The sequence below is a fragment of the Lissotriton vulgaris genome, chromosome 6 (genome assembly GCF_964263255.1).
Source record: "Lissotriton vulgaris chromosome 6, aLisVul1.2, whole genome shotgun sequence".
Lineage (NCBI taxonomy): Eukaryota > Metazoa > Chordata > Amphibia > Caudata > Salamandridae > Lissotriton > Lissotriton vulgaris.
In genome coordinates, this window is record NC_141694.1 from 899,072,563 (window position 1) to 899,088,185 (window position 15,623).

Genomic DNA, 15,623 nt, shown 5'->3' on the forward strand with positions numbered 1-15,623 from the left:
CTGGTAGGGTTTCTACCATACATGATGTTCTTTATACTTTGTTATGAAGCACCAGCCTTTCAGACTAAAGATGCTTCTAGTTGCTGTTGTTCCTATTCAAAATAAAACAGAATTTTCCTAGCTATGCTGGGTATTTAACATAATCCTTCCCACATTTGGCACGTGTAATGTAGACAATTATATGTACAGTTAATAAACTACATGCTCATTAAGAAAGTTGCATTTTGTTACAAAATGTTCACTCATTAACTGTAATCTGCCCTGGGCTAAAGGGTAACCTAGCATGAGCACTTCATGTATGAGTTTCATATCAAAAATTGTGTTCTGGTGACTTCCGCATTATTCATAAAATACTTGTGTGAGCCTGGATCTTATCAGCTCTTCTAAATTTTGTTGGTGGGGAACTTCAGCACATATTTATAATTAAAAATGTGACGCTTCTCTTGCAGCATGCTCTAAATTTATACAAAAAGGTCAGCGAAAAGGTGATGCCACAGGGACTGACCATCTACTTTGCCATCAATATTCTGTATATGGTAGAGCAGCTGCACAGCATCGGGGTCATTCACGGAGATATCAAACCAGATAATTTTGTTCTTGGTGATCGGTAAGTATCTTTCCTGGCTGCGATGTTGCTTGTAATTAATCACTGCTGCAGCCAGTTGAAACTTTATTTGTATTTGATTGGAACACTGTTACACATCCATCCCCCACGAAATTGGACTAAATGAGATATATTGAGCAAATTGCATTACTGTGAAATGCACTACTGTTGATGCCCCATGTCTTGTTCTAAATGTTGAATGTGACCTATGCCACTAACTTTTCTTTCCCTTTTTTTAATATCAAATACAGTTTCGTGGAGAATGATTCCTGCAACTTAGATTTTGTTTCTCACGGCCTGGCCCTCATAGACTTGGGACAAAGCATTGACCTTCACCTCTTCTCAAAGAGAACAGTGTTCACTGGAAAGTGTGAAACCTCATGCTTCCAGTGTGTTGAAATGCTTACTGGGAAACCATGGCGCTACCAGGTACTATCTTACTGCAGCATGCTGAATGTACTATGTGTTTCGTATGTTTGAGAGACTTTTGGGCAAGTGGAATACTTTCATGCACCTACTGTGGGTAGAATTATGAGCCTCTTAGACTGTCATTGTAAGACATTTTGAGTTTTACTTGAGGGTGTGACTACCTACTTCAAATAATCACAATCCTCGTCAAAGTGAACATCTAAAGTCTCTAAATTAACCTGATCTCAACCCTTTGGTAGTTATGGCAGAGAGCAGACAGGCTTAACTTGGAGGTAATGGGTAAATTATATTTTCCTATTTTGGTACTGTATAAAGACAAAACTCAACTCAAGAAAAATGGCAAACCAATTTAGACAAATAGAGTACATTTTAATGAAAAAATAACAAACCCAATAAAGGAAACCGGAGTTAAACAGTTTAGATTTAAAATGGGGCCAAAAAGCGTTCAGCACCAACTGCTGTCAACTGGTTGTGCGGTACCTGGATGCAAGTTAAGGCAGATCGTGGATCGGATGTCAGTATCTGAAAGAGACACTTTAGTGATAGATTCCTTACCTTAGAATATCCCCAGGCTTCAGACTGGATCTGTAAAGTTTTCATGTCCGCAGTACCCCTGAGCGTCTATAGGTGGGGTCATGCGGCTCCGCGTCCGTCGCTGGCGTTGTAAGCGCCAAGATGGTCACGGAGACTACTTAGGTGCCACACATGCGCTCTGACGTCAGTTCTTTCTTTTTCCGCGCCAGTAAGCACAGATCCGGGTAGAACACATACCCTAGTCACTTTTTGACTATCTTTTTGAGACTTTTTGTCTCCTGTGATTTTGAATCTACTCTCGTGCTCGTAGGGATGCCTGGTTTTAAGTCTTGCGGGGCCTGCCGTCGCAATATGTTGGTGGCGGACCCCCACAACTTCTCTCTCTACTGCCTGGAGTACGACCATGACTCCCGGTCCTGTTTGGACTGTTGGGCCATGGCCCAAAGGCCTTGAGGGAGTGGCGCCGGAAGCTGCTTGAGGTCCAGCACTCGTCTCCGCACCGTTTGAGGTCCAGGGGCCGCTCCAGAGAATGCTCGCGGGGCCATCGTCCTCGGGTTCCAAGTCTTCACCCTTGGATTTGGGTAAGAGAACACAAAAAGAAGTAGAAGAAGCGTTGTCGCTCTCCAATTTCCCTCCGTCGGTCCCCGGATGCGGAAGAGTGGGACAGAGGTTCTGACCCCGCGGTTCCTTCGGAGCCCGGGAGTCCCCCGGCCTACCCGCTTTACACGGGTCCGTCGGCGACACAGATGTAAGAATTACTTGCTGCCATGGACCACCTGTTTAGGCGTCGGGCACCGGCCGGTGCTCCTTTGTGCCCGCGGTCCTGGATCCTGATCCTGTTGGGTTTTCGACGCCACTGATGGCTCAGACGCCGCAGGATCCGGCACCGCTGGCGCCGACCACGGCGCCACAAGGTCCCCCGCTACTGGCCCCAGTGTCACCCTCTGCTCCAGCCCCAGTGCCACCCTCGGCTCCACCTCCGGTGCCACAGTGGATACCATTGGTTTTGCCCCTGCCCTGGTTCCAGGGCAATTTTGTTCCTGCCTGGGATCCGCACTGGGACACGGCGACGGTTCGGCCCCGTCTGGTGCCGCTCCTGGCGCCGTTTGTTCCTTCCCCAGCGCCTGCCCTGCCGCAGCGGCCTGTATCACATACGGCTTAGGTAGAGGATGACTGGGAGGGGTCCGAGGACCCTCTTGCTTGTCAGTGTGACTCGGAGCAGGACTAGTCGGATGAGTTGGAGAAGGCTGGTCGCCTTGATAACTCCTCTGACCCGGGGTTTGCTTCTCCCCCACCTACCATGGAGGAGGGCGCCTCTTACATGGTGGTACTCCGTCAGGCAGCTGAGGTCCTCAACCTTGACTTCCCTACGGTGGCCCTGAAAACTAATCTCCTCACTGAGGTGCTCCAGGCAGTGTCCACTTCGTTGGAGCTCTACTACCATTTAATGACGCCCTTACTGGCGTCTTACTGGGCACTTGGTCACGGCCAGCCACAGGTGCCCCTGTGGATAAAAACGTCGCCCGGCGTCATCGCCCGGCGCCGGATGACCCTGCCTTCCTGACCACTCATCCTACGCTCCAGAGTCTGGTCATCCAAGCTTCGATGTCCCAGAGTACCTTCCCCACGGCCCCGCCGGATTAGGACTCTAAGAAGCTGGAGCAGTTCGGCAAGCACTTATTCTCTTCGGCTAGCTTAGGGATGCGGTCGGTGAACACCGCGTGCCTATTGGGCCGCTATTCCCACACGGTGTGGGATACAGTTGCACAAGTGTTTCCTCAGTGTCCTGAAGAGACCCAAGCTGTGCTGTCTCAAGAGGTTGCCGAGGGTAAAGATGCAGCTAAGTTCGCCATTCGGTGTGGCTTGGACACTGCAGACTCACTGGGTAGGGTAATTTCTACATCTGTGGCGCTTCGTCGCCATGCCTGGTTGAGGTCTACCGGATTGTCGCCAGATGTCCAAAGCTCTCTCATGGACATGCCCTTTGATGGCACTCTTCTGTTTGGCGATAAAGCCGACAGTGCGCTGGAGCGTTTTAAGGACTCGTGGGCTACGGTCAAGTCCTTGGGTATTTCCACCTCATGCCCGGCCAAGTCTCCCTTTCGTGGCCACGGAAGGGGTGCCCTGCATGTTCGTTCAGCCAGAAGCCTGCGCAGAACCAACCTCTGTGCGGGCGTGGAAGCCGCCGTGGCGGCATAGGAGGCCAGCAGGCAGGTCATTCCACCTCTCTCCCGCAGCATCTGCCTCAAAGCCTTCCTAGTCCGAGTTTGGGGTGCAACCCACACCTGTGGGTGGCAGGATTCAACATCACCACCCCCAGTGGCGCTATGTCACTTCGGACAGGTGGGTGCTGCAAATTGTCCTACGGGGTTACTCCCTCCCCTTCGAGTCTGCCCCCCCCAGCCATGCCACCTCAGTTCCACCACATGTCGGAGGATCACCTTGAGCTTCTCATGCAGGAAGTCACGGCCCTCCTGGCCAAGGGGGCCATTGAGTGCGTTCCTGGGCCAGAAGTAGGACGTGGCTGTTTTTCCCACTACTTTCTGGTCCCCAAGAAGGACAAAGGGGGCCTGCGCCCCATCTTGGACCTCAGGAACGTCAATCGCTTCCTCCGGAAGGAGATGTTCAAGATGCTGACTTTAGCTCAGGTCTTGGCTGCCCTCGACCCTGGAGACAGAATGTTAGCGTTGGACTTGTAGGACGCATATTTTCACATCCTCGTCCTGCCGGCCCACCGGCGTTACCTGCTGTTCACTGTAGGCCAGGAGCATTTTCAGTTTGTCGTGCTCCCCTTCGGCCTTACCAGAGCCCCTCGGGTGTTCTCCAAAGTGATGGCGGTGGTCGCAGCTCACCTGCGCAGGTCAGGGGTGTCCGTCTTCCCTCACCTTGACGACTGGTTGTTGAAGGCGGGCTCGCGCCAGTCAGTTGTCAACCACCTTCAGACTACGGCCGACCTCCTGCATTTGCTGGGGTTCTCCATCAACGTGCCAAAGTCGTGCCTGAGTCCCTCTCAGAAGCTCCCTTTCATCGGAGCGGTTCTGGATTCAACGCAGTTTCGTGTTTATCCTCCCAAGCAGCGAGTCCAGGATATTCAGGTATGATTCCTATCTTTCAGCCTCTATCCAGGTTTTCAGTCAGGATGACCCTCCGGCTCCTGGACCTGATGCCCTCCTGCATCCTACTGGTGCAACATGCCAGATGGCATATGCGGGCTCCGCAGTGGGACCTGAAGGTCCAGTGGGAACAGTATCAGTACAACCTGTCCGATCATGCCCTCTCCCTTCCCCAACTGGAGCACACAGTGATGGCGGACGCGTCCCTCCTGGGATGGGGAGGCCACTTGGGAGAGGCGGAGATCAGAGGCCTCTGGTCGTGTCCCAACACCATATCAACCTTTTGGAGCTTCGGGCGATCCGGCTTGCACTGAAGGCATTCCTTCCCTCTCTCCAGGGAAGTGTTGTGCTAGGTGTTCTCGGACAACACCACCGCCATGTGGTATTGCAACAAACAGGGTGGAGTGGTGTCGTGGACCATATGTCAGGAGGCTCTGCGCCTCTGGACATGGCTGGAACATCAAGGCATTACCTTGGTGGTTCAACACCTGGCAGGTTCTTTGAACACCAGGGTGGACGAACTCAGCTGCCAGTGCTTGATGGATCACGAATGGTGTCTGAACTCGGACGTGGCGCAAGGTATCTTTCAGCAGTGGGGAGAGCCTTGGTTAGATCTATTTGCCACCGAAGAGAACGTGCAATGTCATCAGTTCTGCATGTTGGAATTTCCAAGGCGGCACTTGCTCGGCTACGCTTTTTGTCGCGAGTGGAGTTGCGGTCTGTTGTACGCCTTTCCGCCTATACCGCTTCTACCCAGAATGTTGAAGAAGATTCGGCACGACCGGGCCTACATCATCCTTGTGGCTCTGGATTGGGCACAAAGGTACTGGTATCCCGAACTACTCAGCATGGCGATCGATCCCCTGATCCGACTGCCTCTTCGGGAGGATCTTCTGTCGCAGCAGCAGGGGACGGTCCTCCACCTTAACCTGTCCAGCCTCCACCTCCATGCGTGGAGATTGAGCAGCGACAGTTGACAGCTTTCGATCTTCCTCCCGAAGTCTGTGATGTCCTTCTGGCAGCCAGGCGTCCCTCCACTAAGACAGTATACCCCTGCAGGTTGGACAAATTTGTGGCATGGTGCACAGCAAAGGCTGTGAATACTATCTCTGCCCCTTTTTATGAGGTCCTTCTGTTCCATCTATCCTTGGCCCAGCAGGGCTCTGCTCTGGGCACTATCAAAGGTTCTCTTTCGGCCATCTCTGCCTTTCTACGGCTTCCAGATCAGCCTTCTCTTTTGAAGTCCCCAGTTGTTAACCGTTTTCTCAAAGACATTACACACACATTTCCTCCCATGACTTTCATAATGCCTCAGTGGGACTTAAATCTTGTCTTGACCTATCTGATGTGCGCCCCTCTTGAGCCCCTTCATAACTGTCCTTTACGTCTTCTCACTCTAAAAACGGCTTTCCTGGTAGCTATCACCTATGCCAGAAGAGTAAGTGAGCTCCAGGCTCTTTCTTCTAAACCTTCTTTCCTTTCTGTCCATCCCGACATGGTGGTTTTAAGTACCCATCCTTTTTTGCCAAAGGTTGTCACGCCCTTCCACATCGGGCAGACCACACTTTGCCCACCTTCTTTCCCCCTCCGCATCCTTCTAAAGAGGAAGAGAGGCTCCACCGTCTGGACCCAAAACGTGCGCTCTCGTAATATCTGAAGCACACACAACAGTGCCGGTTGGATGACTAGATCTTTGTTGGCTACGTGGGTGCCAAAAAAGGTTGGACCATTCACAAACAAACCATCTCTCTCTGGGTCGTTCTGTGCATCAAAGCATGTTACTCGTTGGCTAAGAAGGAGCCTACTGTGGGGCTGCGTGCCCATTCTACCAGGGCGACAGTAGCCACTACTGCCTTGGGACGCAGCATTTCCTTGCTATTTGGGCCTCGCTGCACACGTTTACTAAGCACTACTGCCTTAACAGTCAAGTCCGGAGAGACAGTTTCTTTGGCCGTTCTGTTCTCTGTGACGTTCTGGTGTAATCTTGTTTGCAGACCCCCCACCGGGGATGGTATTGCTGGGATATCTATTCTAAGGTAAGGAATCTATCCTTAACGTGTATCTTTCAGATGCACAAGTTACTACTTGTGTAACGATATATCTGTAAGAGACATTTTTAGTTAGTGATAGATTCCTTACAGCACCAACCATCCTCCCCGTTCTGCGAACTGATTTCTAGGGTTAAGGTAATTTGTTTTAGGGCACTAGTTTTATGCACCAATGGTCAGTATCTTGCATGGCTCTGCTATTCCTGGCGCGTAAAGTCGTGTACAGAACTTACGTCAGCGCGCATGGGTGGCGCCTAAGTAGTCTCAGTAATGTCATCTCGGCGCTTATGACGCCAGCGACGTACGCGGAGTCGCATGACTCCATCTATAGACGCTGACGAAAAAACTTTCTGGATCTAGTCTGACGCGTGGGGGTATTCTAAGGTAAGGAATCTATCACTAACTAATGTCTCTTACAGATATATCGTTACACAAGTAGTAACTTGTGCTTCAATCCATTTGGAAGTTTTACCTTTAGATTTAGTCTCTGAAATAGAAGCAAATCTTCCTCATCAGGGCAAGGCAGCAGGCTGTGGGGGAAGAGGGCTCCATGTAATCCGATAGCCGCTGAACAAGCTCTCTGTGAAGCAGTTGGTTTATGGAAGGAAAGCTCAAATTTGCACCCAAGGAAGGTCCCTCGCCATAGCCACCTTTTTGGACCTCAGAGTATCCAAACAGGGCAAGGCTGCAGGCTGTAGGCTCTGTGAGGTCCCACTTAATCTGATTTGCTTCTGCCAAAAAACTGATGAGCAGCACACCTTTGTCGGATCTGCTTGGCAGGTTGGTCCCAGTACTTCAGAGATCTTTGGAGCCAAAAAGTATGGAAGTTCCTGAATTCAGGAAAAGTTAAAAAGAGTAGACTGTGACACCAACCAAGAGTCCAGGACCTTCGTAACAGCACTTTGGGATCAAGATTCACTCCAGCAGGCTGGTCCAAGGAGGTCCAATTAGACCAGTCAGGTACAGGGTTGTTCCTGGGGATACTCTTCGGAAATTAGCAGCAAAGGCCTCTTGCAGCTTTTTGGGTCCCTGTAGCTTTAACAGACCTTTATGATCCTTGGAATCCACTTCATTGTCCTGGGAGCAATGTTCTTCCTAGGTCACCTAGCAAGTCCAGTGCTCTTGTATTCTTCCACAGGTCCAGAAAATGTTCTGAGGAGGGTACTTTGTGTGCCATATTTATGCATGGCACCAGACTGGTGGGGGCGCTCATGGCCCCTCCTTAACTAATTCGGTAAAAGTCTAAGGGGTAACCATAACTACTTATGCAGCCCTTCCTGTGTGTCCTACTGCAAACAATCCTACAGTGCACCAAGATGGTGAAAATGTTCTCCTTTTTTTTTGTTTGTTACATCTTTTTGTTGCATTTTGGAAGGTATGTCATACAGTAACTGCTCATATGACAATACAATGATCAGCATATCTCCGGCTTCCGGTTACAAAAAGCGCATAGCTAAGATGTCAAGTTCAGCAAATGACAGTTTCAACATGAAGCCATAATTGCTGGAGACAATTGCCCCCTTCCCGCCTATATAAATGTGGCAGTGTACTAATATACGGTGCAGTCATCAACACAACGTTCTGAAACATCTTACATTGCAAGACTCTGGTTTATACTAAGAAGAAAACTCAACCATATGTTGGTTTTCGTTCCTGGTACAGCATAAACATCCCAGAGACACAACAGTAAGTCCTCTGCATATTGGGATACTACATGTAGGCCATTGCACAGCTGTATACCCCATTCGGTTCCCTGCTTGCAAAGCTGTGCGGCCAATGATTCAATCACCAGAGAGAATAGCAAAGGCGAGAGAGGGCATCCCTTTCTGGGGGCCCTGACCGATAGGTATCGACTCAGAGCGAACCAGTCTTGACCCTAATGTGAGGCTGTGCATACAGTAACTGTACCAGGTGTATAAATCGCACTCCGAGACTATATTGATGCAATGTCGGTAAAAGGAATGGCCATTCCATCAAGTCGAAGGCCTTTTCGAGGTCCAGCACCAGGCACCCCGCCGAGCCCAGGATTGCGCTACGTAATCCTGGACTTGAAAAAAGCATTGGAGATTTAATGAGGTCTTACGTGCTGGCACAAATCCGTTTTGGTCCCGATGCACCAGAGTCGGTATTAAGGGAGCTAAGTGGACCACCAGGGCCTTGGCCAGAATTTTGTAATCTGTGTTGAGAAGCACAAGTGACCTATGTGACCCCAATTCCGTTAATTCCTTATCGGGCTTAGGGAGGGAGACGAGTAGGGCCTCACTCTGGGACTTGAATAGAGTAGCAGCTTAAAGGCCCTTCTCATATAATAGCTTCAAGTGCGGGGCAAATAGTGCAGCATAGATTTTTTTAATGAAATTCAGTTGGCAGCCTTTCAGGGCCTGGAGGTCTTCCAGTGGCAAGTGCCTGGATACTGAGCAGTATTTCTTCTTGAGTGAGCGGCTCATCCAGTTCCACCTGCTGTTTGGGTGTAATGCGGGGTAGTTCCTGTGTAGAAAGGAACAAGCAGAGCTCTACCTGGGTAGTCACGGCAGACAACTGATATTGGTCTGAGTAGTGTTGTGTAAGCTCAGTGTGCACCTCCTTTTACGTGTAAAGTAACATGCCAGTAGACGAGCATAGCACCATGATGTGTGCACAAGAACCTACTTGGACTAAGATCCAGGCCAATATTTGTCTGGCTTGGTCAGCTGTAGCATATGTGTGAGCAGTGTAATTTAAGCACTGGTCTTTCCAACAAGTATTCAAGTTCTGCTCGTTGCTTTGTCAATCAGCATATTTCAATTGGTGCCCCCACCTCTTGGGTTTCGTCTCGGGGGAGCCCTTACACAGTATGTGTGAGATAGACTTTGATGTATCTGCACAAACTACACTGTGTACCCAAGCAGTGCCCCGGATCACTACTTTAAAATCGTCCCATTTCATTTGGCGTGAGGACGCTGTGCGGTCATTGCTCCGGAAGTAATCCGTTATGGCAGATTGCAAGTATTCCTGGAAAGGAGGGTGCTCCATCATATCCGTTTGTAGTCGCCATGTGGGGATGGCAGGTGTGCCAGTGTTCATAAAATCTGCAGAAATTATGGGTTGTGGTCGGAATGGGTCCGACCCATATAGTCAGTCCGTAACACCGATGATGCAAGGGAAGATGTACACACAATTCTGTCCAGCCTAACATGTAGCTGATGAGAGCTCAAGAAATATGAGTAGACTTTGTCTGTAGGGTTGCAGTGTTGCCAGACGTCTACTAACCGCCAGTATACCAGCCAATTCCATAGTGCCCGCGTAGCCAGAACTGTAGGCGCTCCTGGGAGCAGGGGAAATGGGACATAATGTCACCGCCTATGAGCCAAAGTATTCTGTACCAGCAGGATAGCTTATTAGTGTGTCAAAGAATGTGGCTTAGTCGGAATCAGTCACATATACCGAGCCAAGGAGGCTGTGCCACCCGTCTAGGTGGCCCCTCACAAAGACATACCTCCCTTCCTCATCAATGTCCGTCTCATCTGCCACGAAGGGGGTCCCCAACCTAACCCACACCAGCACTCCCTGTGCAAAATCTAGTAGCAAAGAGTTTTCCCCCGCCAGTGCCTCAGACGCCTGGTGATATCAGGGTGGGTCAAGTATGACTCCTGCAAGAAGGCAATATCAGCGAAGTGACACTTGAGATAGGAGTAAATAGAGTACCTGTGCGCAGGTGTGTGAATTCCCCCCAAATTTTCCAAATAAATATATCAGTGGGAGCCGTTGGTGTAGGGAGGGGAGGTTCTGAAGAGTGTGGCGCCTGCAGATAAATAGATCTACTTGTATAGATGAGAGTTTTAGAGCTTCACGCTATATTGAGTCCCTGTCTTTGTAATGCAATAGGCGAAACGGTATGGGCCTTGGGTGAGAGCCTGGTGGGGGCTCTCGTTGGACCTCTGTGAGCCCTTTGAACAGCGACAGCTACTCCTCTTGGATCAGACCGTTAATCCAACGTTCATCATAGACGGTAGCATTCTTTCCTTAGTCCCTCTGGTAGTCCCACCACACGGATATTATTTCACCTGGACCGGCCTTTCGTGTCTTCCGCCCTACGTTCCAGGGAATGTACCCAGGCAAACAGCTTGTGGAGGCCTCACAGGTCTTTGGGATAACTTCTTCTAGGGTATCCTCAATGCGGGTTACCCTGCGTGCAGCAGGGTAAGACCAGTCACTACACCATCAATTTTGCTCTTGAATGATGACCTAGTCTGCTCCAGCGAGGTCCCCCGCTTTTCCACAGCCACGAACACTGCATCTAGTTTACTGCCCATTAAGCCGACGGGCTCCACGCTGTCCTTTATGTCCAGTGGAGTCCGTGAAGCTTGCGCCCTAGCTGATGCACTGCCGGTCCGTGATCGTAGCCAGCCAATAGTGCCAGACATAGGTCTAGACGCTGGCTCAGTCACAGTAGAGCAGGAGCATGCCTTTCAAGCATCCTGCCACCCACCGCCATCAAGCAATTCCCAGCATTGCCACGGAGACCGCAGTCGGCCCGGAGGCATGGAGCATCTGAGGTATCCAACCCCCAGAGGGCAGGTCCATGCAGTCTCACCACTCAAGTAGTCCCGGGCAGGTCCAGGTCGCAATCTGGTGGCAGGCGGCCCGGAGGGGAGGGCAGCGCAAAACCTCATACCTGACCCATTCCACCTCATCCCCGCAGCAGACCCACTTGCCACATTCACAGAATCAGGCCCGGCTCCTTCTGCCCAGGCACACTCCACCAGTAGTTGGAGACAGGCCTCGTTCTGCGTCGCGGAGAGCTATTTGGAGGGAGAGCACATCACCTCACCTTTGCTCCACAGAGTCCCACTGCAGGTCCAACCTCCTCAGCCCCCATTAGACAGAGGGCCGTGCCAGCAATCAACAGTGTCTACTCCTCAAGTGCGGGGGCCGCGATGGTCTCCAAGCGACCCCCGCGCCACCCTGTCCCAGCACACCTTGTGTCAGGATACCACACAAGCAGCGAGAGGTTGGTCTAGACCTCGCACCTCGTCGCTGCAGACCCAGCAGGCCACACAGAAACTCACCTCCAGCGTGGCTATCCTCTGCAGTGGTTTGGTCTGTCCCGGAAGCCACCAACAATTTAGGATGCACTGGTGCCCGACAATGCCAGATCCTTAGGTTCAAGAGTTCGGCAGCCACTCTGTGGTCCCCTGCGGTGTTCAGGACCGGTTTACTTCTTATCGTGCTGTAGGGTCGCAGCGCCGAGGCCGCCCCGGTGGGGTCAGTCCAAGGTACCCGCAGCACAGCCAGGCCCCGCCTCACAGTGCTGGCCGATCACAGTTCAGGACCACAGCAGCTTGTTCCGGGCCTAGCCCAACCTTCCTCACTCGTCCGCGGGTCGGGGTCTGCCACCCAGCACAGCGTGGCGTCTGCTGGGACCCGCTCTGCTTCAGCAGCAAGCAGAGAGAAGGTAGTGCGTTCAGAGTCCATCTGGCCTTGCCCCGTTGCGGGCACATGATGGACTATAGGGGATTGGCAGCGGATGCTCAGCAAACCATGTCTGCCATCTTCTCTCTTGGCCACACCCCCATGTAACTTCTCCTTTATGCCAGGCCTGTGTGCCCAGGGAAATGAGCAACCCCACCTCTGTTCTCACTGTAAGCCAGTTCCGGGGGCAGATCTTCTCCCACTGTGATTGGAGCCTGCCTGGCCTAGAGGTGCAAGGTGGATAAACGGTTCCCTGCTATTGTGTCAGCGAACATTTGACTGGGTAGTCCTCTTTGAAGTTAAGTAAGTTCCTGGACACAGACTGGATGGTAATTCTGCCAGAGGAACAGAAACACCTCTCCACACCCAAGACCTTTGGCTCAGCTCTGGGAGCAAGTTCACATCTCATCAAGGGAGCCCTTCAGCTGCCAGGTGATAGCTGGAATCTAGCAAGTAGACATCCATAGACTTTACGCAGGGAAAGGTAACTTTCTGGAAATATCCTTTCCAAAATAGTTATTAAAAATCAGACTTCACCAGTAAATTGGGCATGGCATAAATATTTCAAAAAATGAAATAATGACATTTGTAGCTGTTTCCTTGCCAACTATATTAAATGTAATATTGCATCCCAATGCTTTTCTTTGGTTCAGCCAACCCTTCTACAGTGAAAGTAGCTTCTAGGGTCTTTTCATTGTATGGACATGTTTAACATTAAACGTTTACATCTGAAAGAAACAGTTAGTTATAGATTCCTTACCTTAGAATTACCCCCAGGCCTCAGACTGGATCTGGAAAGTTTTTTGTCAGCAGTACCCCTGCGCGTCAGAAGGTGGCGTTCGTTGTCTTAGTCGTGGTCGCCGGGATGACGTCACCGTAGCTACATAGACGCCGCTCTCGCTCGCTGCCGTCAGTTCTTTATTTTTCCACGCCAACAAGCGCAGATCCGGAGAGGGCGGTACCTCCATTCATTTTTTGACTGACTTTTCCTCGACTTTTGTCGAATTTGTTTTTTGAGTCCATCGACTCATGGTGCACAAGTGATGCCCGGCTTCAAGGCCTGCGGTTCCTGTAACCGGCTGATGTTGTGACGGCCCTCACTGCGTGTGCCTCTACTGCCTGACACGCGACCACAACCCTAAGTCATACTCGGATTGCCGGACCATGGCCCGAAGTCTTTGCGGGAGCGGTCCCGAGAGCTACTCGAGCCCCGGCAATCGGCTCCGCGTCGCTCGAGGTCGCGAAGGAGGTAGAGGGACCGGATGCAGAGTCAACACCATTTTTCGTCTAAGTCTTCGCACTCTGGGTCAGGTAAGTCGAAGAAGCATCGTCGCTCTTCAACTTCTCCCTGTCCGTCAGCTGACATGACTAGGGATGCGGGTGTGCCCCTCCCTCGGCTCCATGTGCCGAGCCTGTAGGGTCCGCTCCAGGTTTCCCCTCCATCCCGGGACCAGGAGCGACCCCTGCCCAGCTTCGGAGTTTTGCGAAGCAATGCACGGCATCTTTGGGCAGCCTGACTCCACCAGCACATCTCAGCGCCGCAGGGTCCTCTTGGATCCAGGCCTGGATCTGGATCGGCCCTGGTCGACCTTGTTACACTTCCACCTGCACCACATCTGCAACCGGCGTCGGCTGTGTGTCCAGTCGACCCTGGCCTTCACCTCAAGGTAGACCTGGAGTTGGACCAGCGTCGACCAATGCCGGATCCGACACCGACTGGTACTTTTGTGCCCCTGTTCTACACTGGCTCTTTGAGACCAGATTGGCAGTCAGAGGAGGGTGAACTCTTCGGAGCCCCTACTGCCCTTTCATGAAGCCCTCCCGGACATCATTTTGGCACCTGGTCCAGGCCCAACACAGGGGCTTCTGTGAATAGGATTAGTGCCCAACGCCACCGCCCAGCCCTGGGCGACCCCACTTTTCTTTCCTAACACCCCACTCCCAAGTGCTTGGTGGTCCAAGCCTCCACCTCCAAAGACTCATTCCCTAACGCCCCAGTGCCCGGAGGAGGCCCGGCCCGTGCTCTCCCGTGCAGTTGCCATGGGGAGAGACGCAGCAAAGTTTACCATCCACTGTGGGCTTGATACAGCCAACTCACTAGGCAGGACGATTTCCACGTCAGTAGCCTTTCGACGCTATGCCTGGTTGAGTATGACCGATTTTTCCGGGGATGTCCAATCTACCCTTATGGACATGCCCTTTGATGGCTGTTGCCTTTTCGGTGACAAGGCAGACAACGTGCTGGAGAGCTTTAAGGAATCTTGGGCTGCGGCCAGGTCCATGGGCCTCTCCACCACCCTCCCTGCACAGTCTGCCTTTCGCCCCTTTCGTTTCGGCTCTCTTGGCCAAGGGAGCCATTGCTCGTGTCCTGCCCCAGAAGGAGGTTGTGGTTGCTATTCCCACTACTTTCTGGTGCCCAAGAAAGACAAAGGCCTGTGTCCTATCTTGAATGTCAGGAACGTCCATCGCTTCCTCCGGAAAAATGTTGACACTCGCTCAGGTCTTGTCTGCCCTCGACCCTGTAGATTGGATGGTAGCGTTGGACTTGCAGGATGCTTACTTTCACATCCCCGTCCTGCCAGCCCACCCGCGTTACCTGCAGTTCACGGTAGGCCATGAGCACTTTCAGTTTACCGTGCTCCCCTTTAACCCCACCAGCGCCCCACAGGTCTTCACGAAAGTGATGGCGGTGGTTGCAGCTCATCTGCGTAGATCAGGGGTTCCAGTCTTCCCCTATCTCGACGACTGGCTGTTGAAGGCGCGCTTGCCCCAGGCTTTCGTCTCCCACCTCCAGACTAAGGCCGACCTCCTGCATTCGCTGAGGTTCTCCATCAATGTGCCGAACTCACACCTGACCCCCTCTCAGAAGCTCCTCTTCATCGGAGCAGTTCAGGACATGGCGCTGCTTTGGGTTTATCCTCCCGAACAGCGAGTCCTCGATATCCGGGCTATAATTCCGATCAGCCTCTATCCTGGGTTTCGGTCAGGATGACCCCAGGCTACTGGGTTGGATAGCCTCCTGCATCCTGCTGGTGGACCATGCCATATGGCATATGCGGGCTCTGCAGTGGTACCTGAAGTTCCAGTGGGCACAACATCAGGGGAATCTGTCCGACATCTAGATCTCGGAGGGCACAGCACACCAATTTCAGTGGTGGCTAACGAACCGAGATTGGGTCGACTGCAGATGCCTCTCCATTCCACAACCAGAGTTTACAGTGGTGACCGATGCATCACTTCTGGGATGGGCCGGCCACATGAGGGAGGCGGAGATCAGAGGCTTCTGGTCTCCGGCGGTTGTAGGGGCTCCTAATCAACCTTCTGGAGATTTGGACGATTCGTCTTGTACTCCAGGCATTCCTCACCTCTGTCTGAGGAAGAGTAGTGCAGGTGTTCACGGACAACACCACCACCATGTGGTATTGCAACAATCTGAAAGAAACA

General features: G+C 51.9%; 1 protein-coding gene across 1 annotated transcript in view; it reads left to right on the forward strand.

The window, feature by feature from the left end:
* The window catches only part of BUB1 (BUB1 mitotic checkpoint serine/threonine kinase), a 1,006,269-nt gene that overhangs the window by 943,786 nt on the left and 46,860 nt on the right, over window positions 1-15,623 (forward strand). The window contains exons 29-30 of the mRNA XM_086926890.1: window positions 450-607; window positions 856-1,033. Coding sequence (XP_086783016.1) covers window positions 450-607; window positions 856-1,033 — 336 coding nt within the window. The remainder of the gene's footprint in view (window positions 1-449; window positions 608-855; window positions 1,034-15,623) is intronic.